This window comes from Equus przewalskii, chromosome 7 (genome assembly GCF_037783145.1).
Source record: "Equus przewalskii isolate Varuska chromosome 7, EquPr2, whole genome shotgun sequence".
Taxonomy (NCBI): Eukaryota; Metazoa; Chordata; class Mammalia; order Perissodactyla; family Equidae; genus Equus; species Equus przewalskii.
This window is the reverse complement of record NC_091837.1, coordinates 24,828,194-24,856,170: the sequence shown is the minus strand read 5'-3', so window position 1 is coordinate 24,856,170 and position 27,977 is coordinate 24,828,194. Positions and strand designations below refer to the sequence as shown.

General features: G+C 41.6%; 2 protein-coding genes across 2 annotated transcripts; one reads left to right on the top strand and one right to left on the bottom strand.

Annotated features, from left to right (window-relative positions):
• Positions 1 to 54: 54 nt before the first annotated feature.
• GTF2H3 (general transcription factor IIH subunit 3) lies at positions 55 to 18,797 on the bottom strand. Its single transcript, XM_070629268.1, has 13 exons — positions 18,645 to 18,797; positions 15,564 to 15,643; positions 12,170 to 12,276; positions 10,698 to 10,864; positions 8,140 to 8,202; positions 7,202 to 7,231; positions 7,029 to 7,057; positions 5,666 to 5,740; positions 4,839 to 4,892; positions 2,573 to 2,641; positions 2,041 to 2,176; positions 1,888 to 1,924; positions 55 to 1,806 (listed from the first exon to the last, which is right to left on the bottom strand). Exons 1-13 carry the CDS (start codon positions 18,655 to 18,657, stop codon positions 1,737 to 1,739), a joined length of 930 nt encoding a protein of 309 aa, XP_070485369.1. The 5' UTR covers positions 18,658 to 18,797; the 3' UTR covers positions 55 to 1,736.
• On the top strand, positions 18,792 to 27,892 carry EIF2B1 (eukaryotic translation initiation factor 2B subunit alpha). The gene is made up of 9 exons (XM_008518511.2): positions 18,792 to 18,945; positions 19,822 to 19,923; positions 21,028 to 21,164; positions 21,275 to 21,391; positions 23,128 to 23,240; positions 23,789 to 23,857; positions 24,807 to 24,882; positions 26,160 to 26,285; positions 26,952 to 27,892. The coding sequence occupies exons 1-9, from the start codon at positions 18,933 to 18,935 to the stop codon at positions 27,114 to 27,116; spliced, it is 918 nt and encodes a 305-aa protein (XP_008516733.1). The 5' UTR covers positions 18,792 to 18,932; the 3' UTR covers positions 27,117 to 27,892.
• The last annotated feature ends 85 nt before the right edge of the window (positions 27,893 to 27,977 follow it).

Below are 27,977 nucleotides of genomic sequence, written 5' to 3'. Positions count from 1 at the left end.
ACACTTAAAGATGAAATTGAATGAGCATGAAACAAACGAGTGAGAGGAAATAACTCAAGCAAATATGAAAATTTATTTTATTATAAAAATTTATATAAAATAAACCATAAACATAACAGTTACAAATAAAACAAACAGAACTAAGACAGTACATAAAACATTTCAAATGGAAAAGTAATAATAACCTTCTCAGCTTGTTTAAAATATTTCATTTTTTAGATATATGATGCTTTATTTCCTAGACTTAAAATAATTATTTCCATTACTTAATTAGGCTATGAAATATTAAACATTATTTTTCAAAGATTCTCAAACTCTAGGATTAACAAATACTTGCAAAGTAATCACGAAAATTTTTGTGTATTTAACAAAATTGTAAATCCAGAATACAAAATCTACCTGAAATAATCTAACCAAACACCAAATTATTTAAATGAGACTCAGCTTCTGAGATACTATAAAGAGAAAATTAAAATCTATTTACATACAAGGTTGTGTACACAAATAGGTTTTTGTCAATATACTTTTAAAAACAAACCCAATCAGTGACCATTCTTGAAAACCCTTCCTACAATATGCTGGAATTTAAAAGGACTTTTTTTTTGCTTGAGGAAGATTGGCCCTGAGCTAACATCTGTGCCAGTCTTCCTCTATTTTGTATGTGGGTCCCCACCACAGCATGGCTGACAAGTGGTGTAGGTCTGTGCCTGGGATCTGAACCCGTGAACCCGGGATGCCAAAGCAGAACGCGCCAAACTTAACCACTAGACCATGGTGCTGGCCCTAAAAGGACTTTTAATAACTTCAAGATTACACAGAAAAATAAGTTTTTTATTATTGAAATTACACATAATTTTTCTTTTGAACTTACAGAAGTTTTCAGTATGAAGTCCAAAGCTTCTAGAGAGCAGTTCTCCAATATTAACACTTCCCCTCCCCTCATTAAAAAAGGAAAGAATTCTATCTGGGGGCTACACTTAGCTGTAAAGAATCCATTCCCCCTGGGAAATTCCCCCTCTGAACTCAAACGTTAGCTTTCACAAGTAACCTCGTCACACAAAGGTTTTTGAAGAAAAAGTTGCTACCAGACTACTGCACTCACTCTCCTCACTCATTTAAAGTCAGATTTTGTAGTTATTCAGTTGACAAATTATTATTATTTGCATAACTTTGTCCAAACAAGTAGTGATGTCAAACGAAACAGTAACTATGTGCTAACACCTGCAGTTAAATCTCAATTTAGAAAATAAGGATTTTATCTACATGACTATTGTCAAAGTTAACTGCTGATTCAAGGAAGATGTTCTATGTTGATTAATGCCATTACTGCATAAACAGCCACTCTTTCCAAGCCTGTGCTCCAATCTCACATGCCGAGTGTGCCACAGGAAGCACCTGGCCTTGGGGAGCATGTTTGACAGCCTACAGTCAGTCAGGACTCACTGACGAGCCATCATCCCATTAAAAAAAGCCATAGAGTGCTGCTTTCTTCCTCCTTTCTGGACAAAAACCAGTCAGAAAAGATTTCAGGATATATCACATAGAATGACTCCCTCAAATAAATCAGTCCCCGAGAAGCACAAGATGAGGATGAGGTTTTAGAAATATTTCTTGTAAGAAATTTCATTAAAAATTATCTTACACACATCCGTATTTTTTTCAGAGCCTTTCCAACAAAGATTCCGCCATACGATTTCTGTTAATAGCTCTAAAGGATGGGGGGAAATTTTTTATTATCATGCAGACACTTTCAGTTTCTTTTTCTTGGCCTTCAGTACGGGAGGTAGAGAAATCTTAAAGGCTGTCCTGGAATGAGACAGGAAAACACTTTTTAATGCTCTGAATCTCTAAAGGGTGAGGCGGCCACACAACCTCAAAGATACTTACTCGCACGTAGTGCAGATAGGGCTAAAATTGCAGAATACTGTAAATTTAAAAAACAGAAAACAAACGAGATGGTTTAAAAACCACACAGTTGAGGTATTTTCTGCTCCCCGCCCCCCATACAGAAAAAGAGAAAGATCCAGTAAATGAACTTACTTGACAAGCACACAGAACAGACATAGCCAATTTCAATGAGATTTCGATGACAGAAGCAAGCAGCCCGGTAGTCAACATGAATTGGGGGTGGGAGGATTAACTGAGACCTCTGATCTTGATCAGGAAGAAAAACCCACTGTAAAAGAAAAAAGAGCAAGGAGTTTTTATTTAAAACATGGAAAATAACAGAAGTCAGGACACAGATATCAGATATTAGTCAGTCAATACTAAGGAGAATACTAAATTAGGATTTTTCTTAAATGTCTACTGAGAACTGCACATTTATTCATTCAACAATTACTGAGCACCCACACATACAGGCACTGTTCTGTAACAGTCAGATGACACTCTGCATACAGCTCACAGGGTTCAAAGACCAACCACCTGAAGTCCACCTTCACAGCTTCGAAACCTCAGGTCACCCACTTCCTCCTTTCTTCCAATCACTAACATCAGCCATCGTGCGCACTCACTCCCCAGGAAACAGGGGTCTCACTCTACCATGTTAGGTTCACTGCGGACGTTTCCTTACCAGTAAATACTGCAGGAGGGAGGGCATCTGAGGCACCTTCAGGTACAGTCCCCCTGTGATGTCACAAGCCTGCAAGATACAGAAGGGCTCTCTGCCAAACCAGCACTTACTGAGGTTTCCCAGAGGGACTTACGTCTCCCCTGCACGTCTTCAGGTCTCTAAAAGGAGAGGTGGATTTGAGAGCAAATTAAAAGGGAAGGTTTTCCCAGAGTGAGTAAGGACCAGAAACTTCCAGCTGCATCTCAAGATGTTCAAAGATCTTATTTCCCCCCGGCCAACACCCTTGCCCCCTTGAAGACTGTAGCACAGGACAGTGTACGCTCTTTCTCCTGTTTTTTTGCTACTGATAAATTTTCATTCTTGCCATGTTTATTCATTTTCATTATATTTTTTAATAACAGCTTTGGGATATAATTCACATGCCATAAAATTCACCCTTTTAAAGTGTACAATTCCCTAGGTTTTCGTATATTCACAGAGTTGTGCAACTGTCACCACTATCTAGGTTCCAGAACATCCTCATCAACCCAAAAGGAAACTATACTCATTAATCAGTCGCTCTCTATCCCTCCTTCCCCAGCCCCTGGCGAACACTAATCTGCTTTCTGTCTCTACAGATTTGCCTATTCTGGACATTTCATATAAATGGAATCACACAACTGTGTCCTTTTGTATCTAGCTTCTGTCATTTAGCACAATGTTTTTCAAGTTCATCCATGTTGTAGCATGAATCAGTACTTCGTTCCTTTGTGACCAAATAATATTCCAGTGTATGGACAGACCACCATTTCTTTATCCATTCATCTGTTGACGGACATTTGAATTCCATTTTTTTGCTATTAAGAATCACATGGCTAGGAATATTCACATACAATTTTTTGTGTGGACACATTTTCATTTTCTCTTGGATGTGTATCTAAGAATGGAATTGCTGGGTCACATGGTAATTCTGTGTTCAACTTTCTTCTTTTTTTCTGAGGAAGATTAGCCCCGAGCTAACTACTGCCGGTCCTCCTCTTTTTGCTGAGGAAGCCTGGCCCTGAGCTAACATCCATGCCCATCTTCCTCTACTTTATATGGGCGACGCCTACCATAGCATGGCCTGCTAAGCGGTGCCATGTCCGTACCCAGGATCCGAACAGGCAAACCCCGGGCCGCCGAGAAGCGGAACATGCAAACTTAACTGCTGCGCCACCGGGCCAGCCCCTGTGTTTAACTTTCTGAAGAAGTTTCAGGCTGTTTTCCAAGTAGGCTGTACCACTTTACATTCCCAACAAACAGCGTGTACCTACCATCAAGCGTAAGAAACAGGACAAGCCCAGAATCTCTGGCGCCGTGTACTTTTCTGGTTCTCTCTCTCCCTTTCCCACTCCTCATCCCCAGCAGTAACCTAAACTCAGGGATTTCCAATTTTGTGCTTCTAACTCATCTTTTAGGAAATAATATTTCTTGTGGTCAAAAAACATTTAAAGTTCGGTAATTTCTTCAGTCTTAGTTTCAGGTTTTTTCCCATTTTTGGTTAAATTAAATTTCAGTTTCATACATTTGGTTAAAAAGCAACATTTAATGCTGCTGTCCAACAGAAATACAATGCAAGCAACATACGTAATTTTAAATTTTCTAGCTGCATAAAAAAGGAACAGATAAAATTAATTTTAATAACATTCTATTTAGCAATATATTCAAAGTATTATCATTTTAACATGTAATCAATATAAAAATAATTAATGAGACACTTTACATTCTGTTCTTGATACTAAGTCTTTGCAATTCAGTGTGTATTTTATACCTATGGCACATCTCAATTCAGACGAGACTTATTTGAAGAGCTCAATACGACTACTTTTGGGACAGCACAGATCTAGAGCATGATTCTATTGTGACGACATTCTCTGCTCAGCGATCTGTTCTTCCATCTGGAAGTAGACAGAGAGATTGGTCATGCTGTTTATCTAACATTAACAATGGTAACTTTTAGATGATAGCATTTGAAGGGATCTTTTTTTTCTACCCTTTTTAAAAACACTTTTCTGTGTTGCTTGAATTTGTTTTAATGTGTGAATTACTTTTACAAAGTCATTCAAGTTGTTATGTAAAATATAAATAAAAATTTGAAAGGGACTAGAGAGATGTCAGTGCTCTAATCTACCGCATCATACAGGCTACTTCCTAACAACGTGTGAAGACTGGTGAAAAGCACGTAACAGGCAACAGAGCACAGCCTACTTTCGTAACCGCCAACGCCCAGCATTCGCTGAAAACATACCTGTTGGAGGAGTCCTGAATCGGAGTCTAAAACACAGGCATCGATCAAAATATTCTGAAATGAACATTCCAAAGATATTACAGGAATAGTAACAATTGTGACTATCTTACACTGAGAACCTACTATATGCCAGACTCTATTCTCAAAATGGCATATTTAATATGCACGATAAACTCTGCACGGTAGATATTTGATTTGCATTTTACAGTGAAGCACGCAGGCCTTGGCCAGGCTGTGGTCACAGTGCCAGGGGGAGGCAGTGCTGTCAGCCGCAGTCTCCCAGTCCTCAAAGCCCAGGGTTTTTCACCACATCATGCTGCCACTCTAAGATGGAGAATACTTTGCATGGCTACAGCAGCATTTTAGGTTAAAACTCAAGTTTTAAGAAAGGGTTTTTTTTTAACATGTTAAAGAAGAAAATGTATTAGTGATAATTCCTCTGAACATTTCAATTATTTGCAAAGTAAAAACATCGAATCTTTGCAAGAACTCACTAGAGTAAAGAGAGAAACTGACGCAAGGTATGCAGCGAACTGTAAAAGCAGGGATGCTCGGCCTGGGCTCTGAGGAGGGGCTAAATGGGGTTACAGGAATACCAGGAGGCCATATGCAAAACTGTGTTTCAGTGCGGTCTTCTGGGGACCCATCAGATTCTCATGGGGTCCAGGACCCAAAATAGGGAAATGACTAGTACAAAATGTAGATTCTAGATTCTAATCCTTTAATAAGGCCATTTAGTCAGAATACCTCTCTAAGTAGGTCATCCAGAAAATGAAATTAATTCATTATGAAACAAATATTCTTTAAAAAGAATGCTCTCAATTCACCTGTTTCTGTGCTGCGAAGATGACATTCATGAAGTTCATATACTGCAATGCGGTGTCTTCTGCAGCCTTTATCACCTGATAATCACATCCATGTTAACACTTGCAGGCACACCCTAGTGTTCTCACTCACATGTCATCACAATCTACTGCAAACCACAACCAATATTATTTTTCTAATTTAATTCCTAGTTAGTATCATTAAATAATACCTAAAAGTGTAAAGATGACTGTAAAAATTTCCCCCAAATCCTACCACTCAAGAGATAATCCTTATCAATAGCTTGATGGAGGTCCTTCTAGAGAGCACGTATGTGAGCACATATGTCCACTCACACCCAACACACGCACACACAGAGGGACGACACTCTATCTAGTGTTCTGCAACCTCCTTTTTCAGTCTACAACATCTGGGGGAAAATCTTACGTCAGTGAATCTGGACGTATCAACCTTCGTGCTGACTTCGTGGATGTAGCCAGTTGTGTACAGCAGACACGTAGCAGTTTCCAATCCCCAGTTTTAGACAATGCTATAATGAGTACCCTCCACTTTTCCTAAGAGTTTTCCTTTCATTCCTGTCTTGGGGTTTTATTTTTTTGAGGTCTTAAGCTTTCCTTTAAAGTTTCACATCATGCTTAGCAAGGTACTCACCATCCCAAGATTACAAACAGGTATTTTCTTTCAGAGCTTTTAGGTCCTGAATTTTCACATGGAAATGTCTGATCTTTACTAGACTGTATCAGGTGTCAGCAGTGAGATGGGGATCTGGCAGTTTTCCCCCAAATAGCCAACCAGTTGGCCGAGCACCTTTTATGAATAATCCATTTTCTTCCCATTAATTTAAAGTACTTCCTGTGTCAGAAACCAAACTCCCCTGTGTACCCGGTTTTATTTCTGGACTCTAGTCTTTTCCATTTTCTGTTTGCCTACTACTGTACCAAAACCAGTTACTGTGGCTTTATAACGTGTTTTAATGCCTAAAGGAGCAAGTGCCTACTCATTATTCTCTTTCAGAAAGTTCTTGGCTATTCTCATTGAATTATTCTTCCAGACAAACTGGTGAATTTCTTTTTAAATCTCCCAACTCTGCCAGAAAAAAAGTCTCACTGACATTCTGACTGAAATTGCAATGAATTTACAGTTTAATTTTAGAAAAATTGACACCCAAGAATAAAATAAGGCTCTCCATTTATTCTTTTATGTCTCTCAGAATTACAGTTTTTCATCATAATCAGTTTTACATATTGCTTGTTAAATTAATTCTAGATACTTAATATTTATTGCTTCTATTAGAAATGGGTCTTATTTCTTATGTTTTCTAATTGGTGATAGTCTATAAACATAATATTGCTTTTTTAATCTTACCAATATCCTTGATTTCATTTCCTGATTATCTATAAAGAGATAAAAACAGATTTAAATTTAACTGAATCTTATTAAACATATTATTAGATTTTTCTAACCAATTTTTAGATAGTCCACCAAACTTACAGTTGTAAAATAAGAATTAAATTCTCATAAAAAAAGCAGGCTCCTACCTTTAACCTCCTTGTTCATTCTATGAATGTCTTATTTCTTAGCATTAAGGAATTTAAAAATATTATTTAATTTCATAAATATTTATAGTAAACAAAAAAATAACCTCACATTTTAGTTAAATAAACCCAGCATCCACCTAGTTGAAAAAGGAAATGCTGTTTCCTATGATAAACATACAAAACAAGAGTGACTGCAGGTTTCCAATTACTGACTCTGCAATCAACTGGGCTTGTAACCTGACCAAAAGATGATCTTTGTCCCAGAAAATTAAAATTACCAAGATCTGATTGTTCTATCATTATCCACCATGTCCTAGATTTGAATACTGGGACCACAAGTAAATCAGTAAGCCGATCAAACGGGTAACGAATTTGAAAACCATACACAGATGATCCGGCACCCCAACCAAAGCCTAAGACAGAGGAGTCATTGAGCACTGTCCAAAACACACACGGTAAATTACATAAGACTGGGAGACCATCCACAAACAGGGTTAACGTCAAAATGCTTAGGAAAGTGTGGTTGACTCTGCTAACTACAAAATAACCTGCTGGCCTGTGGAGAAACAGCCACTCATTTATTAAGCCTCAGGGTCAGTAAATGCTTTTATAATCAAACACTCTCCCAACTCAAGGAAGAAGGGGGGGGGGGGCGGGAATCTCTACAATTTGTCGAAACAAGAAACAAGTAAGCATTGTGAAGAATTCACTGTGAGCAGGACATACTGGAGAAACTAGACGTCTTCACATTCTTCCCATTTCAAGTTCTCACAGCTTATCTTAAAAACGTTTCAAAGCCAAGATAAACTCCTTTTTGATTCCTCACCACTTTAGAATACTCATGCCTTCATCAATATGGGCATCCGAGGTTCTAAGAAATATCCCAAGATACGTTTATTACAGAAGACGCCTTCTGAAGGATTCAACACCAAGGATACAGCAAAGAGCTTTGGCGAGGGATCCTGCCAGCAGAGTTTCTGTATGCTGACCCTTTATGTCACCTACAAATAATAAAAAACATTAAAAAGGGAATTGTTAGGTATTTTCTTGAACTAAAATTTTCAAACCAAAGTATTCTTCATGAATGAAATCAGATATTTTCAAACTGGGTTTAAAACCATAGATAGCAATTTCTTCTCAGTAATGCTTAAATAAGCAATTTACTCAATTTAAAATATCCTGGTGGTCAGGGGCTAAGGTGGGGAATAGGGAGTTGTTGTTTAATGGGGACAGAATTTCACTTTGGGGTGATGAAAAAGTTCAGGAATGGAGTGTGGTGATGTTTACACAACAACGTGAACATATTTAATGCCCCGAACTGGACACCTAAAAATTATTAAAATGGTAAATTTTATGTTATGTATATTTTACCACAATAAAAAATAAATAACAAAAAACATCCTGGTGTCATTTGGAAAGGTTCAGGCTTATCAATGATCTAAATGGTGCAGAAGGTCATGTGTAACTGCAGGCAGCCTACACAGTGGCCCCTGGCCAGGCTGAGCCTCCCTGTCAGCCCTTTCCCACCTCCTCCTTCCCCCACCCCACTCAGAGAGCTGCCAGGCCAGCGAAGGAGGACTGGAGAAACTCCTCTGGCTGTGGCAAGTAGGGATGAAGTTTGCAAATTTTTGGAGTCTTGTGTGAAAAAAACTCACTCTTAAGAAAATCAAAATCCGGGGCTGGCCCCGTGGCCGAGTGGTTAAGTTCGCGCGCTCCGCTGCAGGCGGCCCAGTGTTTCGTTAGTTCGAATCCTGGGCGCGGACATGGCACTGCTCATCAGACCACGCTGAGGCAGCGTCCCACATGCCACAACTAGAAGAATACACAACTATGTACCGGGGGGCTTTAGGGAGAAAAAGGAAAAAATAAAATCTTAAAAAAAAAAAAAAAAGAAAATCAAAATCCTAAACCAGCAGCTGAAGAGGGGGGAAGGCAGATGGACCCCCTGTGGGAACAGGGCCTGCAGCTGGTCCAGGAGCACTGACACCCCACTGGCGAGGGCAGACCAGGAAAGGTCTTGACCACCGCACCAAGAGGCTGGGACTTTACCCTGGAGGCCAGTGGTTCTCAAAGGGTGGCTCTGGACCCCTGTAGCTGCAGGAGCATCACCTGGGAACTCAATAGAACACAAATTCTTGGGACCACCCTAAACCCACTGAATCAGAAACCACAGAGTGGGGCCCAGCATTTTGTGTTAACAAGCCCTCCAGGTGATTTTTAAGAGCTTTATTGGGGTATAATTTACAGATCATAAAATTCATTCCTTTTAGGTGCACAATTCAATGATTTCTAGTAAATTTATAGAATTGTAAACCATCACTACAATCCAATTTCAGAACATTTCCCTCACCCCAAAAGATCACTTGGGCCCAGGCCATCACTCCCTGCTCCTCCCCAGCCCCGGAACCCGCTAACCCACTTTCTGTGGCTAAAGAGTTGCCTTCTCCCCCCAGGTGATGCTGACACAGGCTACAGTTTGAAACCACTGCCTGCAGGCAACAGGGACCCAGTAAAAGCCTTTACGCCGGGGAAGAGCAGCTTTGATTTTTAGGACGTTAAGCCTAGAGGCTGAGGGGAAAAACCTGAATGGAGAGAGACAGGAGTCAGTGAGCAGAAGCTCTTACAACAATCTAGAGCAAGGGTCCTCGACCTGTAATTGTGCCCCACAGGGGACATTTGGCAAAGTTTGAAGACACATTTGGTTCTTCATATTTGGTTCAAATATGAAGACAAATTTGGTTGTCACAACTGGAGGATGTTATGGCATCTAATGGGTCGAGGCCAAGGATGATGCTAAGTATGCTCCAATGCACAGGGCAGCCCCACGGCGGAGCTGGATGACAGATAATAAGGGGTCAGATTTTGGAGGTACTTCTGAGACTAAATTAATAGGACTTCATAGCTGATTAAATGTTGGATGTGAGAAGAAAGGAGTAAAAAATGAAAGCTTTGAATTTAGAAAAGTAGATGGATGGGGATGACAGAAATTGGGAATGGAAACGGTGTAACTGAGGGGAAAAAATAAAGAAACTAGTCTGGGGCAGGCTAATGAGACTGTGGGACACTCCGCTGGAAACGTGCAGCTTGAAAGAAAGGCTGGATTGGGAAGTGTTCATATATAAATGATAACTAAAGACGAGTGGATGAGAACATACAGAGGAAGAAAAGAAACGAAAACAACAAGCAGAATAAAAATATATATATTTTAAAGGAAAAGGTGAAGGAAAAGTCAGAAATGAAAGAATGGCCCAAAAAAGAGGAAAAACAGGTCAACAGGATGTCCTCAGAGGCCAGAGTGTTTCCAGAAGCAGAGGCTGGTCAACAGTGTCAAATGCTGCAATAAAGCAACGGCTTTGATGAACAGGATTTTAAAAAAGAGAAGAGAGAGAATGCAAATAGATAGTATCAAGAACCTTAAATCTTCCAACTCTGAGCCTCAAGGACCTCTACATTCAACTATATTTGCAAAGGAATAATGAGGAAAAAAAGCTCTTACTTTTGGTCATTAGATCTTTGATCTCTTCAACAATAACTTCATTGGCTGCTGTTAACAACTCGTATTTTCCATCTTTACTCCCTGAGGGATTAAATTCAGAAGGAGCGTTGCCGGGGTCTCCGAAGAAGTCTCCAAGCCTGCCATGCTTTCCAGGATATAAGAATCGACTGAAACAGCAGGGGAAAAACACCTAGTTACACCAGGACTCAGTGCGCGCGCTAAACATCAAAATGAAATTCAGTAGAGAAAACAAACAAAAACCACATTAATTCTGGACTCACAAGAGTCTATAATAAATTTCATTTTTTAAAAATATATAAAATAGACAAACTGGCAAACATGAGGCTACTACTATAGAATGTTTTGATTATTCCACTGTTTTCTGAAAAATGAGAGGAAATACAGAAGGTATTGGGTTATGGTCTCTTAAAATGCTTCAGGGCGATTCTCACTCTACTTTCTCAGAGGACAACTGGAAGACATTCATACCAAATTCCAACTTACTACTAGTTTTTTATTTGAGGTATACTTATCTACTCTAGTAACAAAAATCTGGGTCAAAGGTCCCTGAAAAGATTTTCCTAGTGCTTCAGGACTTTTATAGTAATCATGTAAAACACATTTTTTGATTTTTCTTAAAAAATGAAAACTTTGCCTGTTATAGCTTTTATTGATATCTTAACGAAATCAGCGTCATCTTTTGCATGCAGTTCTGAGAACAATGTATGGTGATGATGGGGGTAGGAGCACCTACTGGTTGGCCCACTGGCTCTTTCGACACACCAAAGGAAGCAGCCCTAAGAACCGAGAAAATCTAAGAACTATTCACTAACTTCATATGAAATATACTGGTAGACAAGAGTCAAGTAAATATGGTCAAAATTATTTATGAAATCTTGACTGTATACATGTCCATATTTGCACAACAGCTGCAGATCCAAGCACCATCTTGCAGAGACTCTAACATAGCCAGTTTTTACACCAGTGTTAGAAAAGGTCAGTTTCTTCAGCTGAGCACCAGATGGGGCAGTCGGCTCGGGTTTAGGAGCCAGTAGAAGAAAAATCCTTATTTATAAACACCAAAACCACACACAGATCCATGAAATAGTCACACCGTGAGAGGTACACAGGAGCCAAGATGGCTAAAGGCAACGCAGAATCACACCTCCCATCCCCCCCTCGGGGGAGAGCCAGGAGTAGAGCAGAGATGGGAGCGGCCTGCCTGATCTGAGAATTCTCTCGTTTGCCTAGAGAATATAGTTGCATCTGTGTAAGTTAAATGTGCACAGGTACTATACATCAGCTAATGAAGTTTTCAATATTCATACCCATTCTTGACGCTGTGAGTATTGCTCACTGGTACAGAAAAAAAATTTTTTGCAACAGAGAGTAGAAATAATACATGCCAGTTGGCGTAAAAATGTCTCAAACGTTAAGCCCTCAGCAGGGAGCGTAATCACAAAGGGCCATACCTTTCTTGAATGTGGCTTGCTATCACAGCGAGTTTGTTGCACCGATTCATGAATAAATGAGAATTTCCCAACACCATCACTGCATCTATGCATTTTGATAAAGTAAACTGTTAAAAAAACAGAAGACATTAGAAAGGTAAATTAGCTATCCAAAAAACTGTATCAGGTCCTGGAAATGAGCACGATTTCCTTTAAATTTCAGACAATTATTCACTGCTAAAAATATGCTCAGGAGTTCTTGCCTCCATAAGTAAAAACACTTAAAAACTACAGCTTTTTAATTTTACTTATATGCAATCATCTCTACATCAATACAATACTCCACAAGTATTTTCTGCATAACATTTAGGGAATAGCAAACACGTCACATCTTCCATGATAAAATTACTAGCATACTATTGCTACAGGTGGAGTACATAATCAATACATATTGATTAAGTTGATTTGTGAAAGGTTCCAATTCAATCACTAAGAACGCTAAACACCCGTTCTGTGTTCTGTCCCTTCTTAAAGAGACAGAGCTTCATGGAGCTGATATTCTCATAAGTAATAATGTTACTAAAAAACATAGGTGGATATTTTTATAATCCTGGAATAAGGCATGTTTCTCTTAAAGAAAAAAATACCTTGGGCAGAAAGTAAAACATTGATAAATTTCAACCTATTAAAGAAAACATTTAAAAAAATTAAAATTTCTATATAGCAAAAAAAATGACTATAAACAAAAGTGAAAGACAAATTGGAAAAGACAAACTGGAAAAAAATAATTGCAACATATGACAGGCAATGGGTCAACTTTAATACAAAGAGTGTCCACAAATCATGAAAAAAAAGGAATGCTCAAAGAGAAAAATGGGCACTGCTCCAAGGGAGAAATCTGAAGGGCCATCAAAGACACTGAAGGCAAATGGAGATGATTTCTTTGGGTACATCATATTGGCCAAAGATAAAACAAGGGAAGAGAGCATCTCGTGTTGGGGCAAAAAAGAAAAAAAGGAATTCTCAATATGCCAGTGGGGAGAGTGCAAAATAAGACAGTCTTTCTGGAGAGTAAAAGGGTAATAAGCAGTGATGTCCTGGTATGTCCATACAATGGAATACTATTCAGCAACGAAAAGGGATGAACTACTGATACATGTAACAACACGGACAAACTGCAAAATTATGCTGAGTAAAAAAACCAGACCAGAAAAAACCCACTACATACTGCTACATACTGCCTGATTCCATTTATATAAAAATATAGAAAATGTAAACTAATGCATAGTGCTGGAAAGCAAATCAGTGGTTGCCTGGGGGTGAGATAGGCAGAGAGAGGTGAGTAGGATAAATTATAAAGGAACATGAAGAAACTCTTAGGGATGATGGATCTATGTGTTCATTATTTTGATTGTGGTGATAATTTCATAAACATAATCATATGTAAAAACACATCAAATTGAACACTTTAAATATGTACAGTTTACTTATGTCAATTATATCTCAATAAAGCTGTTTAAAAAGACACCATTAAGAAAATGAAAAGATAAGCCACAAAGCCATAGACCAGGAGAAGATATCTGTAAATCAAATATTTGATAAGGACTTATATCCAGAGCACATAAAGAATTCTTACAACTCAATAATAAGAAAACAAACAGTCCAATTTAAATACTGGGCATCACATCCGAATACACATTTCACCAAAGAAAATATATGGATGGCTAATTAGCATATGAAAAAGACTCACCATCATTAGTCATTAAAGAAATGCAAACTCAAACCACAATGAGATTCTACCACCTACTGAGTAGAATGACTGTTATCAAAAAGACAGACAAACGTCGGAGAGGATGTGAAGAAACTGGAACTCTCAGACATTGCCGACGGGAATGGAAAACAGTGTACCCACTTTCACAACGTTTGGTAGCATCTCAAAAAGTTAAATCTAAACTTACCATATGACCCAGCAAATAAAATATTTGCAAACCACATATCTGACAAAGGACATATCTAGAATATACAAATAAATCTCAAAATTCAATAGTTAAAAAACCCCAAACAATCCAATCAGAAAATGGGCAAATGACATGAAAAGACATTTCAGGAGACTATCTAGATGGCAAATAAGCATATGAAAAGACGTTCAATGCCACAAGCCATGAAGGAAATGCAAATTAAGAGCACAATTAGGTATCATTACACATCGATTAAAATAGCTAGCATAAGAAACAGTGACAACACCAAACGCTGGTGAGGATCCAGAAACTGGATCTCTTATACTTTGTGGTTGGAATGTAAAATGATACCTCTGTGTACAATACCCTAGAGCAGTTTCTTAAAAAACCAAACATGTGATTACCATATGACCTAGCAGTTGCACTACTGGACATTTAGTCCAGAGAAATGAAAACTTACGTCCACACAAAAACCAGTACATAACTTTTCAGAGCAGCTTTTTATGTAATAGCTGGAAACAACCCAAATGTCCTTCAATAGGTGAATGATTCAACTACGGTACATCATACTATGGAATACTACTCAGCAATAAAAAGGACAAACTTTCAATACATGAATCAACGTGGATGGATCAAAGGCATTCTGTTGAGTGAAAAGAGCAACTTCAAAGGTTACACACGGTATGATCTATTTACGTAACAAAATTACAGAGATGGAGAGCAGATCAGTAGACTAGTAATCACTAAGGGTCAGGGACAGGGACTGCGAAGGTGTAGCAACTATACGGGACAGCACAAGGGAGCTCCTTTGTGATGGAGAGTTCTGTATCTTGATTGTGGCGGTGGTCACACAAATCCATACATGTGCTAAAACTGCTCAGAACCACACACACGCATACACACACACACTAGTGTATGTAAAACTATTGTGATCCGAATATGGTCTATTGATTGTTCCGATGTCAATTCCCTGGTTTCAATATTGTACTACAGTTACATAAGATGTCACCAGTCGGGGAAGCTGGGGCGAGGGCACACAGGACCTCTCTGTACCATTTTTTACAATTTCCTGTGAGGCTATAATTATTTCAAAATAGAAAGTTTTTTTTTAAAGCCTATATATTACATGGAATCAATATGTGAAATGTACAGAAAAGGCAATATAGAGACAGAAAGCAGACCAGCAGCTGCCTGTGACTGTGGAGTAGAAATAGTGATCGGCTGTAAACAGGCAGGAGGAAACTTCCTAGGCTGCTAGAAATGCTCTAAAACGGAACTGGGGTGATAGTTACACGACTTTACTGTGATTTTTACTAAAAAACCATTGAATGGTACATTATAATGGGTGAATTTTATGGTATGTAAATTATACCTTAATAAAGCTGGTTTTAAAAAGCAATATAAACATATACTCAGTTAAACCAGAATTAGCCAAAGGCTTCTTCAAGCAATCTTACCTGAGATTCCTTTAATGCTTGCTTTCCCCACCATATTGGGTTGGTATCAACTATGATAACTAGAAGATTCAATTCATCTTCTGAAAACATTAACGAAAAATGAAAAACATTAGCTTCATGAAAGTGAATCAAAGGAAGCGTTCCCAATTTGTAACTTAAATCCAGATCAAGCACCACTATATGCCTTCACATGTCTATTATCCTAAAGCATGAGACTGACAGAAGGCCAAGTTCTTTTAAAGATTTAAAGCTCTGTGGGGCCTTGGCAAGCTCTTGCCTGCTTTCTGCACCACTGCATCTTTCATGCACTAGAATCTAAATGCCACGTGGGGGAATTTTTGTTTGTTTTGTCACTGCTTATTTCTGCTTGTAGTATGTTGCCTAGCCATAGCGGATGCTCGATAAATATCTATTAAGCAAACCCAAAGATATATGCATTTTTTTTCTTTTTTTGAGGAAGATTAGCCCTGAGCTAACATCTGCTGCCAATCCTCCTCTTTTTGCTGTGGAAGACTGGTCCTGAGCTAACATCCGTGCCCATCTTCCTCTACTTTATACGTGGGACACCTACCACAGCATGGCTTGACAAGTGGTGCCATGTCTGTACCCGGGATCCGAACCAGTGAACCCCAGGCCGCCAAAGCGGAACATGTGAACTTAACCACTGTGCCACCGGGCCAGCCCAGACATGCATTTTAAATGCCTGGTCAAGGAGAGAAGGTAATGATAAACCAGCAGTGAGAATCACTAGCAGCAGAATTTCGGGCATGCAGGGGTTAAAGGGAGACACAGGAATCAATGTTGCCCCGAGTCCATCAAATCACCCAGCAGCAAGGCCAACTGTGATTAGGAACCAGTTTTAAAAAGGTGAAGACCAAAGAGGGAAAAGCAATTCCTACGTAAAGGAGATTTTACTGTGAAAGGGAATTAGGCTGCTCTCCAAAGTGACAGACACAACTAAACAAGCTAACCTAACACATTAACTCATTCAACAAACATTTACACTAAGTACCAGTATTAGGTGTCGGAGATACTGGGTCCAAGCCCTCAAGAAGCCTATATTCTTATTGAGGTAAGAGACATATGAACCCACAAGCACATACTGTCACAAAAAACCCAGGACGCTCACTTAATAACAAAGAGCAGTAATGCCTTTCCTGCCCCCATACCTTCCTTCCCGCAGTTCCCTGTCTCCTGTATCAGGATAATCCTCACCCGTCTTTGATTTCTGCTTACATATCCAAACCCTACTGACTCTTCAAGGCCTCAAACCAATGCCACCTCTTTCTTCCCCCAGGTCTTCTAACAGGTCCTGGCTCCCCCATCTCAGGAGAGCAGGAATGTCACCCTCCTCTGTATCAGGCACTGACATATGTAATCCTGTAAGCTCATTCCATGCTGACAACAACCCATCGGGGGACACAGCATTGCGTTCATCAATTATAACATGTACCCTCTCCTTTTTTTTCGCATTTAACAGTTGCTGAAATTAGGATGGTATCTGACGATTAAGAGTGGCAGCCTTCTTTTCTGTCTTAGTGGTACATTAAATAAAAGCACATTTCATAATCAACACAGTCTTAGATTAGATGAAATATGGTATTCTTATTTTGAAAATAACTCTCAACTTTGTAATGTGCTCTAAGTCGCATAGTCTGCCAGCAAGTAGCAAAGCCCAACGGTCCTGCTTCTGCTTCGAAGTCAGATCTGCTTGACTCTAAAGGCTGCGGCTTTCCATTGCCCCACTGCCTAGTTCTGACCACCCACAGCACTCACCCTCCTCTAATGACACTCACACTCACTACCTCATTTTATAGTTAGTTGTGTTACTGACCTCTTCCCAACCCTGCCCACTACACTGTGGACTCCTTAAAGAATGAGGATTTTTGCTAGTCCTGGGAAGACATAATACATATAAATCACACAACACAGTGCCCAGTACAGAAGAGACACTTAATAACCATGTCTCCCACAGGCGCCCATCCCCCTCCCCCTAAGCACTTAAGTCTTTGGTCTTATTCTCCATCAAGCCCCATCCCACAATTCTGAGAGCCATCCATTCCTTGCTACTACCAAGAAGCCTGAGAAAAAGATAAAGTGTCGCCTGTCAGAAGAGGTGTGTATCCATACACATGGGATGTCCCTGTGAATTTCCTTCTATGGGTCTCTACCTCCTCTTTCATAGACAAGGGCCATGCCTGGTCTGCCTCTCTCATAGGGTGTGACTACAACAGATAAAAGGAAGCATGGACAACTGTCAAGGCCTCCGAAAGGATCTACGTCTATTCTTGCTCCCCAGAGTCCATCTTTCACACAGCAGCCAAAGTGACCTTTTAAAACTGGAAATCAGATAGTAACACTTCCTTGTATAAAACCCTAAAACGGCTTTGTAATACACTTAAAAATAAAGCTCAAGTTCTTTATCATGGCCCACTAGGGCCATGCACCTGGCTCGCTCTCTGATCTCATCCCTCTAGCCCACCTTGCTCCTGCCACCCTGGCCTCTTTTTTCTTCCTTTAAGATACCCAGCTCTATAACTGATGGTATAATGTACGAATCAAAGTGTCTCCACCTTCCTCTAACCCCAGGTTTCCCTTTTCTGTCTTAGTATATGTAGTGGCTCAACTCCAGGGGACCTTTGCATAGTCATTCAAGTCTTAGTTTCAACATCTCGGTCTTCCCTGGACTCCTGTCTAAAGTAGCTCCGCCTTGATCGCCCCCTAATCACAATCTAACACATCACCCCATTATACTGTCTTCATAGCTCTTGTCACCCTTCGAAACTATCTTTATTTACTTGCCTACTGTCCGTCTCTCGCACTAGACTGTAACCTCCATGAGGGCCCTGTCTGTCTTGTTCTCTACTGTATTCAAAAAGTACTGTATACAAAAAGTAACGCCTGGCACACAGACGGGCGACCCAAAAAGATTTAGTGAATGAATGAATGAGTACATTCGCTATTCCTCTAAAGACCAAACAGGTTCCACTCAGCCCAAGAACTACACCCCAACTGGCCAGTCCTGGCCGGGTCGATGCCGCCTAAGCCCAGGGTCCGAGTCCCGCCCGGCGCAGCCCTCACCGTCTGAGACCATGGCGGCCAAGGTCCCTCAGCGCACAGCCAAGCGCTCTCCAGCGAGTCTCCCGGATCCCGTGCACTCCAACTTCCGGCGCCGCCGAGTGACGCGCAGGCAATTTGGCCCAGGCCGCGCGCCGTACCCACGGCCCCGCCCCCAAAGCGCCGGAAGTGGGGCGGGGAGGTGAGCCGCGCGCTGTCAGTCGGTGTGTGTTGGAGTCCGCGCGGTCGCGGGAGCAATCCAGGCGGCTTAGGCTGGTCGGCCCGGTCTGGCTCCGCGGTCCGGAGGGCACCATGGATGACAAGGGTAAATCGGGATGGGACGGACCTGCTGGGCCTGAGCGGAGCCGCGCAGGGGTCCGTCCGCCTCGCACCTCCCAGTCTGGGCTCCAGGAGAGGTCACTTTCCAAGCTCAGGCTGCTGGGCTGGATGTGCTTTCTCTAACACAGCTAAATTCATCTCGATGCGCCTGTATCTGAGAGATGGGTCCTGGGGGTATCCCCAAACATCCCCTTTTCCCCACGCTTTCCAGTGCCCTTCTCCAAAAAAGTGAGATTCGGACGAAGTGTGCAGGTCTTCACAGTCTTGGTTTCCTGGTATGTGAAGTATAAGTAAGACCCCCTGCACTGCTGGATCTGGTACTAGAATCAAAAGAAAAAGGCGTATTTGATGTGCTCATCTGGAATAGTTACCAAGGTGTTTTTTTAAGAGGAAAACAAGGACAAACTAATATATGTAGTACCTTTCATGTAAAAAAATAAGAGGGAGGTGGACCTCTACATACACATACATGTACATATGTACGTAGGTGAATAGGCTTGACTTCACATAGACTTGTCTGGAGGGGTGCTGAAGAAATTGGTAAGGTGGCTGACTCTGGGATCCTCTCAGCACTTGGGGTCAAGGATAAGAAGAGAATGATCTTTCACTATCATTTGGTGAGGCTTATATTTTATGCCACTGTATGTATACAGATAGCTTTTTAAAAATGAAAGAGAAAGAGCTTGCAAATATTGTCATCTCTATTCCCATCAACATTTACAATGTCCCTGAAGCCAAACACCCTGAAAAGAAAGTGTTTTTAAAATTAGTTTTCTTCTTAAGGTCAAAAATCATTAACAAGCTCTCTGGCCTTACATCCTGCTAAATGAATTTGATGAATCACTTTTTTCTCTCTTCCCAGAGTTAATTGAATACTTTAAGTCTCAAATGAAAGAAGATCCTGACATGGCCTCAGCAGTGGCTGCCATCCGGACTTTGCTGGAGTACTTGAAGAGAGATAAAGGTAAGAGTGTCGTCCTCAAACACTCTGCCTGTTAGGAAAGTCTTCTAATAACTGTTAGAAGTGCAGAAAGTGAGAGATGTCTGCGTGCCTACATAAGGTAATGTAGCCGCAAGCTCAGCTTCTTCCTTCATTTCAGTCCTCCTTTTAACCTGGAGAGAGCCTCGAGGTATCATTAAATGGGTGCCCTTTCATAAATGAAATATACTTCGAATCAAGAGTGACCATTTATATCCAGATAACCATGAAGCTTAAATTCTAGCAGTAGTTCAGCTTTACAAGTGTTTATTAAGCTTCTGTCTTGTGCCAGATTCTGTGCAGCTGCTACAGAGAACATTCCAGAATAAATTCTGGTATTAATGTCATTCATTCTCATTGCCTACTGATTCAGGCATCCTAAATGTAAGAGTCTAGGTATAGCATGACATCTTGTATAAGCAAAATAAAGCCTTCTTTACTTTGAAAGGCTGGCCCAGAGACATATGTCTATAGGACAACCTCCAGTGACTTCCCATTGTACTTACAGTAACGCTCAAACACATAAGGCTCACCTGCACCACCTCACAGACCTCCTGCCGCTGCTGCTTAATTTCCTTTATTCCTTCCACACTGTCTCTCATTGAACTGTGCTTCACCCATGCTGACCTCTCTTTGTTTCTCACACCAAATGTGTTCCCATCTCGGGGCTTTGCATGGTATGGTCTGTGCCTAGAACCTTTCCCACCAGATCTTTATGTGGCTGGATCCTTTCTTAACTCAGGTCTCAATTTAGATAGCCCCCACTCCAAGAGACCATCCCTCTTAACTCTGTCTAACGTAGCTCTACCTTTCTCATCATTCTGCTTTTTTCTGTCATTACAATCTGTAATTAAATTGCTTATTTTTCTCTGTGCTTGCTTATTGTCTGCATCTTCCACTGGAAAGGGAGTTCCATCAGAGCAGGGACCCTGTCTGTCTTGTTCGCGGATGTATCTCTGGCATCTAGAATAGTGCCTGGCACAGAGTATACACCCAGTAAAGATTGGTTGAATGAATGAATGAATCGCAGACCCAACAAGGGGCAGTGATACTAAAATGAACATCACATTCCTTGTGTGATCATTCCAGGGGAGACAATCCAGGGTCTGAGAGCAAATTTCACCAGGGCCATAAAAACCCTGTGTGGCGTGGACTCCTCCGTGGCCGTGTCCTCAGGCGGCGAGCTCTTCCTGCGCTTCATCAGCCTTACCTCCCTGGAATACTCTGTAAGCCCCCGCCCTCCCTCGGGTTACCTTTCTGCTTCTCTGTTTGGCTACAAACATTCTCAGCCTTCCCCGGATCTTCCAGTTCCCCTCATTTGGCTCTTCCCTCATAGGATTACTCCAAATGTAAAGAGATCATGATTGAGCGAGGAGAGCTTTTTCTCAGGAGAATATCACTGTCGAGAAACAAAATTGCGGATCTGTGCCATACTTTCATCAAAGATGGGGCGGTGAGTAGGTTTTCACCATGTGTGGGAATTGGGGGCAAGGACTTTGGAGTTAGACCCCTGGGGTAAAATCCTGCCTCTGCCACTTACTTGCTGTGTAACCATGGACAAGTTACTTACCTTCTCTGTGCTGCAGTTGTTTCATCTATTATATAGGGGTGATAATAGTACCTACCTTACAGGGTTGTCATGAGGAATAATGAGATGGTATGTGTAAGCCTCTGTACTGTGCCTGGCTCATAGTAAGCACTATATAAATGGAGATATTACAGATGGTTGTCATTTCAAACAGGCAGAGAACAACATTGGGACAGCATGGATGATTCTGGATTTGATAAGGTGTCTTGCTAAAGAAGTATTTTTATTATTGGATATGTACTAAATCTGAATTGAATCAGCACAGAGCAGCTCTCATCCCTGGGTAATACCGACTGTCTTCCTGGTGAAGCGGGGCCCTGGTGTGAGATTTTCTTTTTAACTTCATTTCAAATGCTGTTACCAAGATGCAAAGCTGCCAAGTGTTTGTAAGCGAGGAAAGACAGGAGCTGCAAGTTCAGTCATTCTCCCAGCTGAAGGGCAGTAAAACGGACGCGTCTCCCCCGGCAGCGGACCTCCCTTCTGCCGTCTAAGGCTGCACCGACCATAAAATGACTGACTTGCATTTCGACTCTGAAAGCTTGCCCTCTGTTTTATTACCTCTTCCCGGCCTTTGAAGTGTGTGATTAAATAAATGACATAAGACATGTGAAGGGAGCATGTGCAAGAGCCAGTTGCAGACAAAGCCATTTTTAGGCCAGTGGAGCAGGGTCATGACTGCCTCTGGCTGAGGCCTTCTCCTCCTGGCAGACTCGCCGCGCTGCCCGTGTTCTGCGGGCTTCACGTGCTCTGTGTAGTTTAACGTGTAATCCCCAACTGCATCAGCACTGATTCAGACTAAACTTAGAGCAGAGATGCTCAGATTGGAACATACGGATGCAGTACCTGGGGATCTTATAAAATGCAGCTTCTGGTTCAGTAGGTCTGGGGTGGGGCCTGAGAACCTGCATTTCCAACCAGCTCCCACATGAGACCCAGAAAGGAGCTAGAGGGCTATGTCCGTCCATCTTGCAGCGTACAGTTCTCTGTACTCTATTCCTTATAGGTTGCATGTAAATGTCTACAAACTGTATCTGGCCCGTAAATGGGTTGTGTTTACCTGTGTTTATAGTGTTTATACATTTTTTAAAAATTAGTTAGCCAACATTGAAATTTTAGATTTTCAGCTTCTCTAGAAAAATCAGATGATTTGGCAACAGTGGACCATGTGACAACAGCTGGAGCTTAGCCTGTCTACTTTGCTGCTGGCCCCACCCAGCCCACTGCATTTATTTTATACCAGCTTCCTGGTGCCTATAGGCCCAAACCATGTCTTAGAAATAGGAAAAACAACCCAAAGAGCCTAAAGGGGGCTTCAGATAAAAAGGCTTTGTATCCTGTGAGCGGCACTGTGTGGGGACTCCCCTTCTGTACCTGCTGTGGGAAGGGAAGACCCATGATGTCTTCCTCTGGCAGAAACCTTTCTCAACTTGTATATGGGCTCAAAACCCAGAGTACCATCCAGGATCGCTTTCTGATTATAGTTGATTTGTGAGAATGCATACAGAAAAGCCTTAGGGTACCAGGAACATGCTTTAGAGTGGCCGAGGGTGTGGGGATTGCTGAGACGCTTGCCCTTCTGACAGAGCTGTCTTGGTCCACAGAGAATATTAACTCACGCCTACTCCAGAGTGGTCCTGAGAGTCTTGGAAGCAGCTGTGAGGGCCAAGAAGCGTTTCAGTGTGTACATTACTGAGTCGCAGCCGGATTTATCAGGGCAAGTATCTTTCCATCTGGTTACATGCCCAGCAGTCATTTTAAAGAGCAAACTGAGGGATAGAATCGTGAGCGGAGCCAGAACATGCCCCCTGATTTGCTAGTCAATCAGCATTGCCTTTGCCAGTGCCCGCTTCTGCCCCTGGAAGAAAATCACTGTGAATTTGCTGTACGTGGGAATATGGGATCTAGAGGGTTTATTTGGTAGTTAAATCAGAGGAACAGTGAGAGATTGTGTCAGTTGAAAGATTTTTACCAAAGAATAGATAATTCACATCTTTATCCAGAAGATAATAAAAGCAAAACTCTTTTTTTCCAAATTTGCTTCTCTTACCCATAGTCCCCAAGAATATAGTTTTCCAGAAACACATACTTCCTTCTAAAGAACCCAAATGCTCATTTTCTTAGTCCAGAGTTTTGGGATCTTCCCCTTAATCCATTAATATTGACTCAGTTTCAAGCTAACATGATTTATCACTGACCAAATTAAGTGACGCGTCATACATCACTATGGGACTTCCTCTGATGTTCTCAAAATGTCATTTTCAGTAAGAAAATGGCCAAAGCCCTCTGCCACCTCAACGTCCCTGTCACTGTGGTCCTGGATGCCGCTGTGGGGTAAGTGTCCAGCTTCCCGGCCACAATCGCTTTTCCTCACCCACTCCCAGAGCTGGCTTGGAGCAGGTTCTGGATTGAAGGTTTGAGTCCCATTCATAAACCTGCACTGGGAGCGTCCCACCCCTTAATTGATAGCTGCAGTAAACCAGCAAGCGTGTTATAAGGCCCTGATAGTGTACGCAGAAGCCAGGGCTGTAGGCTGGTGGGGAGAGTGGGAGTCGTTTGTCCTATTATGGTGCACTTCAAGAGCCAGGTGCAAAGGCCGGGTCAGGCTCAGCACCTGGGCGCAGTGCTCCTTCCTCACCCGGAGGCGTGGGCTGTCCTCAGTAGCGCTCAGATTCTTTGCCCGTGCGGCTTCACGCCTAAAACCGAGGTCACGTGACCCGTGGATTGTCAGTGTGCCTCACAAGAGAAAATAGGAGTCATAATCTCTTAGAAGGAAAACACATAAGACAAACGATTAAGGAGATTAGGAATGTATTCAAGAGTAAGAATTTTGAAGAATTCTACTAATGCTCATTTTAAAAGGTAAATTAACCCTCACCCTACCCGAAAGATTCTTAAATTACATAACATTTTTCCATCTTCAGATCAGGTTTTTAAATTTTTGTTTTGTTTGTATTAAAATAGAACAGAAAATAGAGTGTACTACACGTAGTAAGGATAAACACTGGGTCGTGAAATTCTTGCTCCCGTTACATGCGTACATGTGCACGTGCGGGTGGCAGTGTGAAGTATACCTCTTACTGTGGGGTTGTCTTCACAAAAGGGTTTAATGCCCCTGGTAACAGAACTGGTAACAGAGCCAAGAGCTGATTGTGCTAAGCGCTCCTCTGAAGAAAGGTAACTATGGGAGGAACTCACCATGATCAAAATGGAATATTAATTTTTCCAGGTGGTGATGCTAACAAGAGCCAAGAAAACAGTTGTTTTTTTTTAATTTCCTTAGCTACATCATGGAGAAAGTGGATCTCGTCATAGTTGGTGCTGAAGGAGTTGTTGAAAACGGAGGGATTATTAACAAGGTGGGAGCGTCGTTCTCCAGAATTCCTTGCTCAAGGCGTGGAGAGCCATTGCCGACCTAGGACACCAAGACAGTCTCGTCTGTTCTGCTTCCTCATCTCCTCCTGATTAGCTTCAGGACTTCACCACTGCGTCCAGTTGCTTCCCGGTTCCCATAAGCCATTGCAGTAGTCAGTCAAAGATTAGTCAGGTTTCCTTCTGCTTTGGAGATTGATCTCTGTAAATTAGGGGAATGTAATTTATACTGACTCAAAATAGGCTTTAACTGAAAGTACGTTTTTAAATTTTTTTAATTGAGCATATTTGACATCAACATGTTATGTTATAGTTTATATATTTCTTAACATTTGTTTTTTTATGCGTGTGGTAAAATATATATAATGTAAAATTTTCCATTTAATCACCTTTAATGCCACCAGTTCAGTGGCATTAATTACATTGACATTGTTGTGCAGCCATCAGCGCTGTTTTCAAAACTTTTCCATCACCCCAAAGAAGCTGTCAGCATTAAGCAAAAACTCCCTCATCCACTCCTGCCCCATCTATTCTCCTTTGTGACTCTGTGATTTTGCCCATTCTTGGTACCTCATATAAGTGGACTTGTACAATATTTGTCCTTTTTGACTCTGGCTTCTTTCACTGAGCGTGTTGTTGTCAGAGTCCGTCCACGTAGCAGGTGTCGCTCCTTCATTCCTTTTTAAGGCTGAATTCCATTCTGTTAATGGGTAGACCACATTCTGTTCATTCATCAGTTGATGGACACTTGAATCGTTTCTACCTTTTGGCTCTTGTAAGTAATGGTGCTATGAACATTGGTACAGTGATCATTATGGGTTCCCGTTTCCAGTCCACTTGGCTGTGTACCTGGGTGTGGAATTGCTGGGTCATGTGGTAATTGTGTTCAGCTTTTTGAGGAACCACTCTTCTATAGCAGCTGCACCATTTTCCTTTCCCACCAGCACCATACAAGGATTCCAGTTTCTCTACCTCCTGCCAACGCTTGTTGCTTTGTCTTTTAACAATAGCCATCCTAGTAGGTGGGAAGTGGTATCTTGTGGTTTTGAGTTACATTTCCCTAATGACTAAGGATCTTGAGCATCTTTTCATGTGCTCATTGGCCATTTGTATATCTTTGGAGAAATGTCTATTCTGTTTTCTTTAAAATCTCCTATTGAATTCCAAAGCCAGAATTGCATGTCTCATGTTCACTCATATACTTTGGTGCTTCCTCTTGAGATGTGCCATAAGATCTCACTTTCCATTTTCTCTGACTTCTCAGATTGGAACCAACCAGATGGCCGTGTGCGCCAAAGCACAGAACAAGCCTTTTTATGTGGTTGCAGAAAGTTTCAAGTTTGTACGACTCTTCCCACTAAACCAGCAAGATGTCCCAGATGAGTTTAAGGCAAGAGTTTTACATATTAGAGGGGATATTTGAGTTTAAACTGAAACCTTTGGAAAAATGCAGCGCTGAGAATGTTCCAATAAGTTTATTCACTTCCCGTTCCTATTTTCTCCGACACTTGGGATACAAAGATAAATTTTTGGTTATTGGACTTGAACACACAGAACCTACTTTGTGCCCAGGATTTGTCTTTTGGTCTCTCATTCGCTTAAGCAGATATGGGCTGGGAGGCAGGGGAAGCTGGTGGCCAACAGTCCAGGCTTTGGAGTCGACTGTCTGGGCTCAGCTCCCATCTACCACTTACTAACCATGTGACCCTGGGCGAGTCCTTTCATTTTAAACTCTGAACTTAGTTATCTGTACAATGGGATTATCAGGGTTATAACGATTCTGAGATTATCCATGGGAAGAGCTTAGCACAGTACCTGGCACATAGTATAAGTTCCCTGTAAATAAATTATCTTGAGACGTCTGGAGGAGTTAACGCAGCACACTAACGAGGGAACACATGGTTTGGGTTTTTTCGTTATCTGTGGCCCTCGGCCACCATGATTTGGCTGACCCGAGCAACACTCTGCCCTCGCGCCGCTTCCGGAGAGCCAGGGCCTCAGCACGTCAGAGCCCTCAGTCTGTGGGGCAGACTAACTATGTTTCCTCTCTCTGCAGTATAAGCCAGATACTCTGAAGTCTGCGCAGACGGGACAAGACCTCAAAGAGGAGCACCCGTGGGTGGACTACACCTCCCCCTCCTTGATAACTCTGCTGTTTACAGACCTGGGGGTGTTGACGCCCTCAGCAGTCAGCGACGAGCTCATCAAGCTGTATCTATAACCACTGGATCTTTCCTTGCCAGCGTATAGCTGCTAGAGGTGGGGCAGGGTGAGTACCCGCTTGACCCCTCCATGAGCCACGCCAAAACTGAACTGTTTTCTTAATGAAGATCTATGGACTAAGGATTTAAAATCAGAAGTCTTGGAGAATCTTTTTTTATTCATTTCAGTCCTACCTAAAATATGTTCACAGTTCCCCTAAAACCCAACCTAAATAGTGCTTATAGTTTCTAGACACCTTTCGTCTTGTTTCCAGAAACAAGTCAGATCATTGGCTACTTGACTAACGATAGAAGACGTGCCCAAGTCCCCGTCCCTTCATCTTCTCTGCACTCCAGCCTCATTGGCCAAAAGCATCAGTTAGAGAGATGCACGTCTAAAAAGCAGGTGTTCCTGACTGCAGCCAGGCGCCGCTTCAGTGACTAACAGCTGCTCAGGACATGTGTTGCATATGGTGCCTCATAGGAAGGCAGGAAACCCTTGCTGAATTCACATCAGGCTTCCAGTGGGGAACGTGAGCTGCCTCCCCTCGACAGGATCAAGCCAAATGGAGTGCAAACTACCAAGAGAACTCAAAGAAGACAGAAACAGCAGTTAGCAGGAGTATCCTGCGTGGCTCACCACTAACGAAGATGCCTTCCAGAACATTTGTAAACTTACATTCTATATCTGTGAAAGATGGGAATTTAAACATGTTTGGGTCCCAAACAGCTTTTTACAGTTGTACTTGGGAACAAATTCAGCATCTTTTCAAATAAATTATATGCAATATTTTGATACGGTGTTGCATCACTACTACGAGCTGACCCCAGGCCCAAAGCACACTGGCCATCTTGGCAAAGACACTATGCAGCACGTTCAC